Raw genomic sequence first — 12,371 nt, 5'->3', positions numbered from 1 at the left:
GCACACACACACACAGAGGGAGGGGGAAGAACTGTCACTGCTCAGAAAACCTGGGAAAGATAGTCATGTTAACCAAATAACAATAAAAGCAACACACGGGGATTTGTGCTTATGTCCAGAGAGACGCACAATGGGCCATGGATACCTTAGAGAGCAGCCTTCAAGGTCACGGACATAAACAAGATATATTGTAAATGTATGGGAAATTTTCAAAAATCGCTTACTTTTGAAAAGGGAATAGCCTACAAATTACAAGCATTTGTCAGTTACCCTGTAAGCACAGGTAACCTCTATGCCCGCAGCGCTGAGCGAGGGGCTGTGTCACTTTTATCTGTAAACTGTCGCCAGGTGCTACTGTCACAGCTACATGAACTAAGAAATCTACCCTTTCAGCAATATGAGGAGTTAGGAGGACAGATGGGGAAATTGGGGCATGGGGAACTTAGGGAGTTTGTCTAAACTGCCTAACTAGAAAGTCAAAGACAAATCTGGGACTTGAACCCAGGCTCTCTGGCTCCTGAGTCCTCAGCCAGAGTTATTTTCTGTGCGGTCTCTTTAAAAGAGAGAAAGAAGGATGCACAATTCAGACTCCCAGGGACTTTAGAACAAGGAAGGCTGGAAATAGACATAAAAAGACGAGCCAAGCAGCGAGCAAGCTTATTTATGGTTTTGTTTTGGCGCAGTGGTTATCGCTCACTGGCAGCAGAGGCTGTGCTCCTCTGCAGAGGGCGTGGTTTCTGGCCGACCTGCGCTCCGCTCTAAAGCTTGGTCTCCTGGACTCCTAGACACAGCTGATCTCCTTGGCCACCTAAGGCACTGTCCTGCCAGAGCAATAGGTGCCATGTGGTGGGGGCTTCCCTAGCAGGGCACTGGGTCCCCATCACTACACACACCGTCCTCGGGCTTCTCATCCTCACCACTCACTCTTATCCCAAACGGTGACCTGAGCCAGCCCGCCACACCTCACGTACCTCTTCCTCCCTGGATGGTGTCCTTTGGATCCTATAACCACGCCCCATCACAATCACTCTCTTCCTCAAGGTCAGGGTGACCTCTCATTATACATAGGACCCTGCACTCCTTTCCCAGAGCTCATTCTGATGACCTCTGTCTTCATTTGACTTTTCTGGGACTCCTTCCTTAGCTTCCAGCACGTTCCATCACTCCTTAGTGTGTCTCTGACGTGCCTCACATTTTTCTACTAAATTTCTGGATGTCCTTGGGCACTTCTCAGTCTTCACTTAACCTTAGCCTCTTCATGCATGTAAGAACTACATGCTACAACCCCCTCCTTGCTTGCTTTATAGAGCATATTTTTTGAGACAGGGTTTCTCTGTAGCTTTGGAGCCTGTCCTAGAACTTGCTCTATAGACCAGGCTGGCCTTGAACTCACAGATTATTTTTTTAAATTATTTAACTTTATTTTATGTGCATTGGTGTAAAGGTATCAGATCCTCTAGAACTGGAGTTACAGACAGTTGTGAGCTGCCATGTGGGTGCTGGGAATTGAACCCAGATCCTCTGGATATAGAGCATATTTAAGAGGTATTTAAAAATCTGCATACATAGATAGAATTATGGTCAGTCTCCATATAGTGTGCAGAGGACAGATAACTAACTTGGTTTGATTAACTTTCAATGTCTCGGGTATGGATTAAGGGATGTTCCTATACATCAAAAGAGGAAGCCAGTTACCTTTCTAGGTGTAAAGACAGAATTGTCAAGGAACAGAGGCAGTGTCTTTGGAGGCCAAGAATAGAACAGTGTGACTGTAGTGGGGGTTCATGCACACACACAGATGGTGAGATGCGGGGTGGGAGCATCAGAACGAAACCAGCTGTGGAGGACTCTGCGTGCCAGGCATGAGCTGCTCACATGCACACTCAAACCTACCGTGCCATCAGATAAGGACACTAGCCTGGTGCCAGGACATTAGCACACAGGAATAAATCATCTGTAGTGAAATGACTGCTTGCATAAGACTCCCCAACAGCCACTCATCCAATGCTGTGTGAGATGAACACATTCCAGGAAGATGAAATCACAGCACCACGGAGAGCATCCTTGTCACCCAGAGTTCCATCACAGGCACAGGCTGAGCAGTTGCTGCTGCTCCATTCTGATATGGTTTCTTCTCTTACAGCCTGTACTCAACCTTAGTTTCTTCATGCACTCGAGAGAATTATCTGTTGTAGTAAGGAGCTGCAGGCTGTGTTCCCTCCTTCCTGCAACAATCTGCCTTCCTGTGGTTGCTCTCTAGAGAATGTTCATTCATAGATATAATTACAACCAGCCTTTTAGTGGTATGAGTATAATTCAAATGACTAACAATTGTAAAGATTTTTAAATTTTCAAGTTATTTGTGTATGTAGGTGGGGAGTGTGTACCTGTAGTGTAGGTACCTGTGAAGTCCGTAGGCATCAGAGCTGTAGTTACAGGCAGTCAAGAACCACTCGGTATGATTCTAGGACCTGAACTTAGGTCCTCTATAAGGGCAGTATGCACCTTTAACCTCTGAGCCATCACTCTAGCTCCAAGTAACTAAATTTTAAAGAGAACACTGAAAGCATAAAATGACCGTGACTTAGGAGTCTAATCTTCAGGCATTCAGGATACCAGACGATTCATTTCTCCTGAGAGTTTCCTTTCATTATAATTCCTGCAGTTTTCCCTGATGCTGAATAAGACATCATGCATTTACCTGAAAACTGAGTGCAGTTCCCTTGCCCTGATCACCTTTGGCTTTGATTGGCACAGGCGATCCTATCCAACAAAGGCAGCATCGATGCCCTCTTCAATGTGATCCCTCCAACTTCAGCCCTGGGGGCCTGCTTTGTTTTCAATCCTAAAGAAGGCATCATTGAACCGAGTGGGGTCCAAGCTGTCCAGATCTCCTTCAGTTCTACCATCCTGGGGCACTTCGAGGAAGAGTTCCTGATCGACGTTAACGGGTCCCCGGAGCCTGTGAAGCTGACCATTAGGTATGGGACATTGTAACTTACATAGAAACCAACCGGACTTTTCCCTTCTGCTTTCTAGAGTCTGAAAAAGTAGGTCGTATCTTGGATGTCCATAACTGTCTGTTGATATGAACCCATCAGCATAATGGGATGTCTAAAATGCCCACCAGTGCTGCTTTCCTTAATGGATGTCATTATAATATGGATGCAGATGCTACCTGGATATCCGATTCTTCTATAAGTTGTAACTTATGCAATAAAGGTTTTAATGCAGACTTCTAGTTACGCTCATCCACATAATAACCAGGCCAGACCCCTCTGAGATTCTGCAATCAGCTGGGCGTGTTCAGGGTGGTGGTGTAGAGACTATGCCCTGTGGGTGAAGCTGTTTGGAGAAAACAGGTTGTTGCAGTAACACCTGAATCAGCCTGGGTTTTTGAAAACATCTTCTCTAGTCTCTCTGAACCTCTGTCAGTTATTTCTATTGTATGAAACTCTGTAAACTGTGTTATTTACAATGCCCGCGAGCAGTGTGAAAGTGACCACTTATTAGTCTCATAGCCAAGGCTAGATACTTACAGCTTTTTGGATAAAAAAAATGTTTTGAAGGGGTTCCAACTGTTTGTGGTCACTGATGGTCATGAATAGCAAGCAGAATTTGTCCTTGGGATTTGAAAAAAAAATCTCTTTTTGTAACAAACCAGGTAGGTATACAGTATTGACCCCTGGTGCTTAAAAAGACTGTTTCTACCAAATAGAAAGATCATACCTCAGATCACATCTCACATCACTCTGGCTCTGCTTTTTTTTTTTTTTTTTTAAAAAGAAATCCATGGTCATCTCTCTTAGGGTTAGTGATAGCAGCAGGTCCCATTCTTCTACAAACCAATGTGTCTCTTAGAGCCTGGAATAGCATTGGAAAGAGAGACAAACTGTGCTCTCTCTCCAAAAATGTATAGATCTCAGCTGGGCTGTGGTAGCACACACCTTTAATCCAAGCAGAGACAGGTGGATCTCTGTGAGTTCAAGGTCAGCCTAGTCTATAGAGAGAATTCTAGGACAGGCTCCAAAGCTACTGAGAAACCCTGTCTCAAAAAACAAACAAAAAATATATAGATCTCATTCAGAATCTTGATATCAGTCCAAAGGCAATTAATTACTTTTTATTCTCAGACTCAACCCAAGAATCCTTTTATATGCTGGATTGTGTCCCCAGACTTTCAGTGTTGAGTCTTAGCACCTCGGAATGTGACTGTTCTTGGAGAGGAGACCCTTGAGTAGGTAATTAAGTTAGGATGAGGTCATATGGTTGGGCTCTAATCCAATAGATTTGGGTTAGCAGTGAGGATTAGGACACAGACACAGACAAAGGCACAAGTAAAGATGCCTTTTCCAGGAGAGGGCAGAAGCTCGGGAAGCAGCAGCTGCTGCCCAGCCTCACCCTTCCAAGAAGGATGAGAATGAGTTCCTGCCACTCGCTGTTCAGTGTGTATGTAGCATTTGACGCTGTGGTTGTTACAGACAGTTCCGAATAATTAAGGAGTGCAAATGGCCATGCCCCATGGGGTGTATGCATGGCACTCGGCCCATCACATCAGTTAGGATTTTCTTAAAGCCTCAAGACTTCTCTGAAATACTCTTAAGATGCTTGGAATTTCTCTCAATATATCTGTGTTTGTTATAATAGCAAAAGTCAGTTCAGGCACAGTGTTTGTCACACATCTGTCATCCCAGTCTTGGGAGGTAGAGTCAGGAAGATTAGGAGTTCAAGATCATCTTGAGTTTTATGGCAAGTTTGAGGTCAGCATGGGCTACAGGAAACCCTATCTTTAAAAAACTATTAAAAATTAGAGTTGTGTGGGTGGTGGCAGCACACGCCTTTAATCCCAGCTCTTGGAGGCAGAGGCAAGTGGATCTCAGTGAGTTCGAGGCCAAGCTGGCCTACAGAGTTGAGTTCCAGGACAACCAGGGCTGTTACATAGTGAAAGCCTGTCTTGAAAAAAAAATGGAGTTGTTTCCCAAATATTTGAAAGTGCATTCCATTCTCCTCCAGAAGGTGCGACATATGTGCACTGACCCATGATTTACGTCCTCCAGGCGTCTGTCCCGTAGGAGAAAGATGAACGGACACTTTCCCGCAGCGTGAGCATCAGCTCGTTTCTTATGTCCAGAGCAGCTCGTACCTCATGGCAATCTGTTCATCTGGGCCTCACGGCTTCTTTATCATCCCGAACAGATCAATTCTTTAAGCTTTTGAATAAAAGTTTTCGACTTGATTCAATTTCTTGACATCAAAATGTCAAGAGTCATACCCCCTACAATATCTAGCATGTCAACATGCCTCCATACAAAGACATGCTGAAAATAAAAACTTACACATCTCCTCCTGTGTATCTTTAAGACAACTGATAAACCACCATATAAAAAGATTAAACACCAGGATCAAATGGATTTTACTTCAGAAATTCAAGGCTGGCTCACATATGGAATTCAGTCTATATGATGCAACATATACAGTATCAACAAAAATCAAAGAATCAAAGAAGAATCCAGATGGTTATCTCAGTAAATATAAAAAGGCATTTGCCAAAATCCATAGTCTTTCATGATTTAAAAAGGAAAAGAACTCAAAGCTTAATAATATAAAGAGATTCTCTCAGCATAAATGGGAGACCCAAATTCAAGAGCCAACACAATGAAACTGTTTAAAGTATGCACACATAAATATGCATGACTCTGGATTAGACACTGGTTTCTCAAACAAGACACACCTAAGCACAAAACAAGCAAAGATGAATAAATAAATTAGACTTCATCAAAATGTAAAAAGATTTGAGCTTCAAAGTACTATCAAACCAAATGGGAGATCATATTTGCAATCCACATATCTAATAAGGGATATATATATATATATATATATTTCTATGTATATATATGTAAAACAGTTACAATGCAATAAAAAGACAAATAACAAAATTTAGAACTGTGCAAAGCTTTTTAAGTAACAGCATGATTGGGGAGATGCTTATCAAGAAAACCTACCTCACCACCGTGTGGTTGGCCATAAGGAACAAAATGGAAACGCGACCACTAGTGAGAATTTGGAGGAATCAGCACATGCACACATTGATGATGCTTACTGCTGACTGTCCACTTGGCGGGATCCAGAATCACCCAGGAGATAAACCTTTGGGCTTGTTTGTGCTGGAGTCTCTAGATTGCATTAATTTTGGTGGGAAGATCCACTTCATATGTGTGTAGCACAATTCCGTGGGCTGGAGTCTCGGCCTAAATAAGAAGGAGAAAGATTCCTGACTGCAGGTGCAATGTGACCAGTGAGTGGCCTCACGCTCATGCTGCCTTCCCTGTCATGGTGGACTGTGCCCTCAAACTGTGATCCACGGTAAACCCTTCCTTTCTTACAGATATTGTGTCGCAGGAATGGGACAACTCATACACACTGATGGAAATGTGAGCTATTGCAGCCAGTTTGATTAATAGTCTTGTCCTTACTCAAGTAGATGAACACTGACCCAGCAGTTCTATTCCAGAGGATATACTCAGAAGAACTGAAGGCGTATGCCCATGCACAAACTTGCATGTGAATGTTTATAACATCATTATTCATATTAGGCAAAGAAAAGCAAAATATGACACATCTATTCATGAAACGTCATCGACCACAAAAAGGTGAAAAAAGAAAGAAGAGTGGATACGTGCTATGATGTAGTACAATGGATGGAACCTTAAACCAGCTCAACAAAAGAAAGAAGCCAGTAATAAGCACATGCATGCACATGTACACACACATATAATTCCAGTTATTTGAAATGTTGAAAATAAGCAAAGTCATGCAAATCGGTAGGTTAAGGATAGCACGTGAAAGATGAGGGTGACAGCTAAGAGCCTGGGTCTCTTTCGGAGGCACTGGAAGCGTTCTGTAATTGTGCTTGTCACGCTTCCTGTTACTAGCCCAATGTTATCAACTGAACACTTTAAATGCCTGAGTTGTGAATGTACGTAAGTTATATCTCAATGACACTGTTTTTAAAGCAAATTTCTGAGAGCCTGTAATATTGAGTGAGGACTCTGCTGTCTCCTGAGTATATTCTTTCACATTGTGTGTGTGAGTGCTTGCAGGTGTGTGCCGACGAGCTTGAAGAGCCGGACTAGGGGGTCAGCTCCAGAGTTATGGTCAGCCGTGAGCTGCCCAACGTGGGTGTTGGGAACTGAACCCAGGCTCTCTGCAAGAGCGGCGGTGCTCTTTACCACTGAACTGTCTCAGCCACACGAGTGGTTCTTTACTCCCTATCTCTTCTCAGAATCACAAAGTAGAAATTCATGTCATTAGCAGAAAAACAGTTAAGGTGACTGAGATTTTCTACTGTGTATATAGGATTTAAACAATAAGCAGAACTTGGACTAAAACCCCATTTGCTCTCTGTTGGTTAAATTTCTACCTTTTGAACCTTTTCCCCCAAGTTCCCATGCTCCCCCTCCACCTTTTTTTTTTTTTTTTTTTTTTTTGCTTTCTCTCAATGAAAAGGGAAACTCAACTGTGGAGGAAATGCTTGGGCTTTATCCCTAAACAAATTACCAGTTACTAAAGAGGGAAAACAAACCTGCATAGATTTTCTTCCTTACTTAACTTCCTCTCAAACTCAGTGTTGCATGTGTTCAAAAGTATCTTAGCATTTTAAACCATGCCCAGTAAGGTAGAAAGTCCATGAGCCACTGGTATCATAAGTAAGAGTCTAGTTATATAAAAAAGAATATGCAATAGATCATATTCCCAGCCCTGCATTAGAATTATGACTTCAGTTATAACGTTGAGGGGCAAACTTTCTCAGGCCCCAATGTCTCAAGAAATGCCTATGAAGTTAATAGTGTGAATTCTAGAATTTTGTTTCTTATTCTTTTATTACCAGGTGCCCTGCCCCAGACTCCATGTATTTTGGGCGAATATACTTTATAGGAGAACAAATACACATTTGCTGTTTCTAATAATCCTCTAATTACATGTCACAATATTTTAAGTGATTGAATAAGCTATGTTATGAAATTAATGTGCTTTTTAAACCTATCCCAACAAACAATCTTGTTCTCTCTCTCAGCATATGTAATTTTATAAGCTTTCAATTATGGCATAGATATATTTGATATTCAAATTGTCTCACTTAACTTGTCGTGGTGGTCCAATCAGTCCGAGTCTTTGGGACAGTCATGTTACCAAGTCCAGGTGGCATCATTTAGCCACAGGTCTCTCAGTGACCAGAGCCTTTGATGGCATATGATTTATCTCTGTGTCTTTCAGCTTCTGCACTGATGAAATGGCGCCTTGGTGCCGCTTCCCCTGCTCTTCTCCTACTTCCTTTCATCCCTGTTCGTTTCATATACTTTTTGATCTACTTGAAACTTTGCCCCAACCCCCCAAAGTGTCTTTTCCAACTCAGCGGTATAAGCTGGGAGCTTCTTTGGCTTCATTCTCAGCTGAATCCTAACGCACTGCTGAGTACCAGACAGGCTCCTGGAGATCAGCTCGGATCATCAGCCTAACACAAGGTCATGAGAACAGATTTGCAGCTTACCATGTTGAGTCTTGGCTGTGGTCACCCCTCGGCCTTAGCACAGTAGATCTATGTCTCCAGCAGCCAGCACTGTTACTGGGGCACCAGCAAGTCGTATGTGGCATAACTGGTATCTGTGTGTCTCTAACATTTAAAGCTTTGCCAAGTATACAGACTGTTCAACCCTTACCTTTGCTGTAGACATTTTAAAAGGTTGATTATGGAGAACAATGATTGTTGTTTAACCAGTAAACAAGAATACCTGCCATATAAACTTTCTTTGGCTATTGAAAAGATTGGCACAAATTTAGTAGAGTAAGACAATATATATTTATTATTTTAGAGATCTGTAGGTTAGACCTCAATACTGGTCTTAATTGAGCCGAGATGCAGGTAATGACAGAACTATGAATCTTTCTGGAAGCCCCAGAAGACAATCCACTCCCCTAGCTTTCTCAGCATCTTCAAGGCTGGCCATCCTCTCTGACCAGTGTTGGCAGCAGCACTAGTCTACGGGTAGAAATGTTTAGGAGGGAGTTTGAAAGCGTCTCTATTTAGTGAAACAGCAGTGGCTGGTTCTCACGTAAGGGCCTGTGACCTCTCCAACCATGGGATTCTTTTGAAACAAGGGTTACAATACCAGATACGATTTTTTCCCCATGGAACTAGCCTAAAATCCAACCAGGTTGGTTACCTTAGTAACAGTCATGTTGCTATCATACCAGTGAGCCTGTCTTGCTTGTCAGGTTAGGATTGTAGTGTGCAGGGTTCGCTGCTGAGTAAGATCCTGGATCCTTTTTTCTCCGAGGGCCTGCATAGCGCCGTCCAACACTATGAAAGCTAGCCCACGCGGAGGACATTTCCAACGTGCATTTTATTTTATTTTTTTTTAATATTTATTTATTTATTATGTATACAATATTCTGTCTGTGTGTATGTCTGCAGGCCAGAAGAGGGCACCAGACCTCATTACAGATGGTTGTGAGCCACCATGTGGTTGCCGGGAATTGAACTCAGGACCTTTGGAAGAGCAGGCAATGCTCTTAACCACTGAGCCATCTCTCCAGCCCCCATGCGTTTTATTTTTGTTTTTAGCTATTTATTTTGTCTTTAATTGTGTGTATTGCAGTGGGAGGGGGGGCATGTGCACATATGAGTGCAGGTGCCCAGGGGTCAGAAGAAAGCATCAGATTCCCCGGATGTGGAGTTAAAGGCAGTGTTAGCCACCCTGTGTGGGTGCTGGGGACTAGATTCCAGTCCTCTGCAAGAACAGTACATGCTCTTAACCATTGAGCAATCTTTCCCAATTTTTCTTTCTTGATGAGCTGATTGCTTTACAGAGTGTATAATTCATCCAAATTTACCACATTTTGTGCATTATTTTGGTTATCTGGTTGCTTCTTCCCTGGTCACAAGGAGGAATAACATTATACACTAATTACACTGGCATTTCCTAAAACCTATAGTTCGAGACCTGAAGACTTTTCTGGATATTGGTGTGTGGTGTGCATGTGTGTATGTATTTGTGTTCACAAGTGTGTGAACATTTATGTGCACCTGCCTGTGGAGGCCCAGTGTGACATCAGGTGTCTTCCTCAATCACTCTGCTTTATTTATGAGGCGGGGTCTCTCACTGAGCCTGAAGCTCACCAGTTCTGGTTAGTCTAGCTAGACGTCATGCTGCCCCAGGGACTCCCTGTCTCTGCCTCACAAGTGCTGGTATTACAAGTGACCACTACGCTTGCCCAACTTTTATATAGTCGCTAGGATCCATACTCTTATGAAAACCCTGCCACACAAGTGCTGTGCCCGCCAGGATACACCACACACTATGAAAAGTGATTGTAAAGGCTACTAGAATGGCCTGTCATGTCATGGCCACTTAGACTCTGTCACCGATTTCATGCCAATGTTGGTTTATTCATGTGTATTCTCTTCCTGGTTCTGAGCATTACCTTGACCTGCTGGAGTCATCCCTACTTCCTGTTTGTGTTCTGACTTTCAGAGGGTGTGTCATTGGACCTACATTCCATTTTAATGTCCCTGCTCTGCACTTCGGTGATGTTTCCTATGGTGAGTAACTTTTTTTCTTTTTTGGTGTGTGTGTGTGTGTGTGTGTGTGTGTGTGTGTGTGTACACATCCGTGCACACACGTGCATGCACACTTATGTGTGTGTACATATGAAATCTGGAGGATAACCATGAATGAATACCACCTACCTCCTTTGAGACAATCTCTTTCATTGGCCTGGAGCTCACCAATTAGCCTAGGCTCTCTGGCCATTGAGCCCTGGGGACCCTTCTGCCCCCCCCCCCAGCACTGGGATTATAAGCACATGCCACCACACTTGTCTTTTTATGTAAGTTTCAAGGATCAAACTCAGGTCCTTGTGCTAGCAAATGACCTTGACACAAGCTAAAGTCATCTGAGAAAAGGGAACCTCTATTGAGAAAATGCCTCCATCAAATTGACCTGTAGACAAGCCTAAGGGGCATTTTCTTGGTTAATTTGATAGTAGAGGGCCTGGTGATGCCATCCTTGGGCAGGTGGTCCTGGGTTGTAGAAAAGAACAGGCTGAGTGGGCTATGGAGAGCAAGCCAGTAAGAAGCATCCTTTCATAGTCTCCGCTTCAGTGCCTACCTCTAGGTTCCCACTGAGTACCTTCCCTTCTATGACAGACCATTACCTGGAAGTGTAAACCACATAAACCCTTTCCTCCCCATGCTGCTTTTGGTCATGGCGTTTATCACAGCAATCAAATGCAAACTAACGCACTAACTAAGCCATTCAGCCAAGTCCCAGCTTTCCATTTTAAACTTAGAAATTGGATAGATTACTTTTTTGGTCTCTACCCAGGAGACGGAAGGTTTACAAAGCTCCTCACTTAACATTTTAATAGCTAGTCAAGAGAGTCTCTTCCTCTGCAGCACTGTTTCTAAATTATATGTAAAGTAGAAACTAGGTCCTGTGCATGAAGAGTTGTCCACAGCAACCTCATGTATCTTTTCACTGCCTGAAAAGATTTGGAGGAGGTGGTGATGGTGGTGATGGTGATTTTGCTTTGCTTCCTTGCAGTGCTGGTATCAAACCCAGGGCTTTGTGCATGTGGCCAGTACTCTGTCGGTGAACAAATCTCCCAGACCTGCCCTGTATCTAAATGCAAATTCTGATTTGCCTGTCTGCCTGCACAACAGCTTAGAGAGATGCTTCCGAGTTTAAGTGGGCTTGATGTGGTTTGCTTCCAGGGTTCGGTTGCTCCAGGTTGAAGGATGTCCCATCTGTTTGTGTTGTTGTCTCTCTCAGTGTCTGCCTTGTGACATTTTTTCCTGTATATGTCTCCCCACTGATAAAAGTGACAGCAGCAGCAGCAGCAACAGCAACAGCAGCAACAGCATTCCCCTTGCTCATTTCTTGTGGCTTTTCACTCCTGAGTGTATGGCGTGTAGGGGTGTGTTTGAACCTAACAGTCCTCCACAGAGATACAGCCACTGTCTCCAACAAGCAAAATTGGACTTTTAAATTATTTGCCAAAGACACGCAGCATTGATAGACTTACTATTTATTTTGAGACCTGCTTTCAACTGGGATGGTGCCCCAGTGAGGCAAAATTTGGTCCTTAACAATAAAAAAATTATATTTATGATCTTCCAATGTCCAAGCCTATATAACCAAATCCTACTCCTAATTCCTCTTGAGAAAGAGAATTTAAATCGTATTTAGTGTGTTAATTTGCTCTGATTTGAAATTAATTTGCCCTTCTATTTAGAAGGTGATAATAGGAAAAGCCCGAAATAAGAACTGTTCATTTAAATCTGCATCCCTGCTTTTTCTAGTTCTAGTTCC

At 43.0% G+C, this 12,371-nt stretch overlaps 1 protein-coding gene across 1 annotated transcript in view; it reads left to right on the top strand.

Moving 5' to 3' along the window:
- Hydin (HYDIN axonemal central pair apparatus protein) overlaps positions 1-12,371 on the top strand; it is a 325,609-nt gene that overhangs the window by 111,267 nt on the left and 201,971 nt on the right. Inside the window, exons 12-13 of the mRNA XM_038312407.1 lie at positions 2,758-2,981; positions 10,533-10,600. Of these exons, the coding sequence (XP_038168335.1) occupies positions 2,758-2,981; positions 10,533-10,600 (292 nt within the window). The remainder of the gene's footprint in view (positions 1-2,757; positions 2,982-10,532; positions 10,601-12,371) is intronic.

This window comes from Arvicola amphibius, chromosome 15 (assembly GCF_903992535.2).
Source record: "Arvicola amphibius chromosome 15, mArvAmp1.2, whole genome shotgun sequence".
Classification (NCBI taxonomy): Eukaryota; Metazoa; Chordata; class Mammalia; order Rodentia; family Cricetidae; genus Arvicola; species Arvicola amphibius.
The sequence above is the reverse complement of the archived record's forward strand: the minus strand, read 5'-3'. Positions and strand labels throughout refer to the sequence as shown.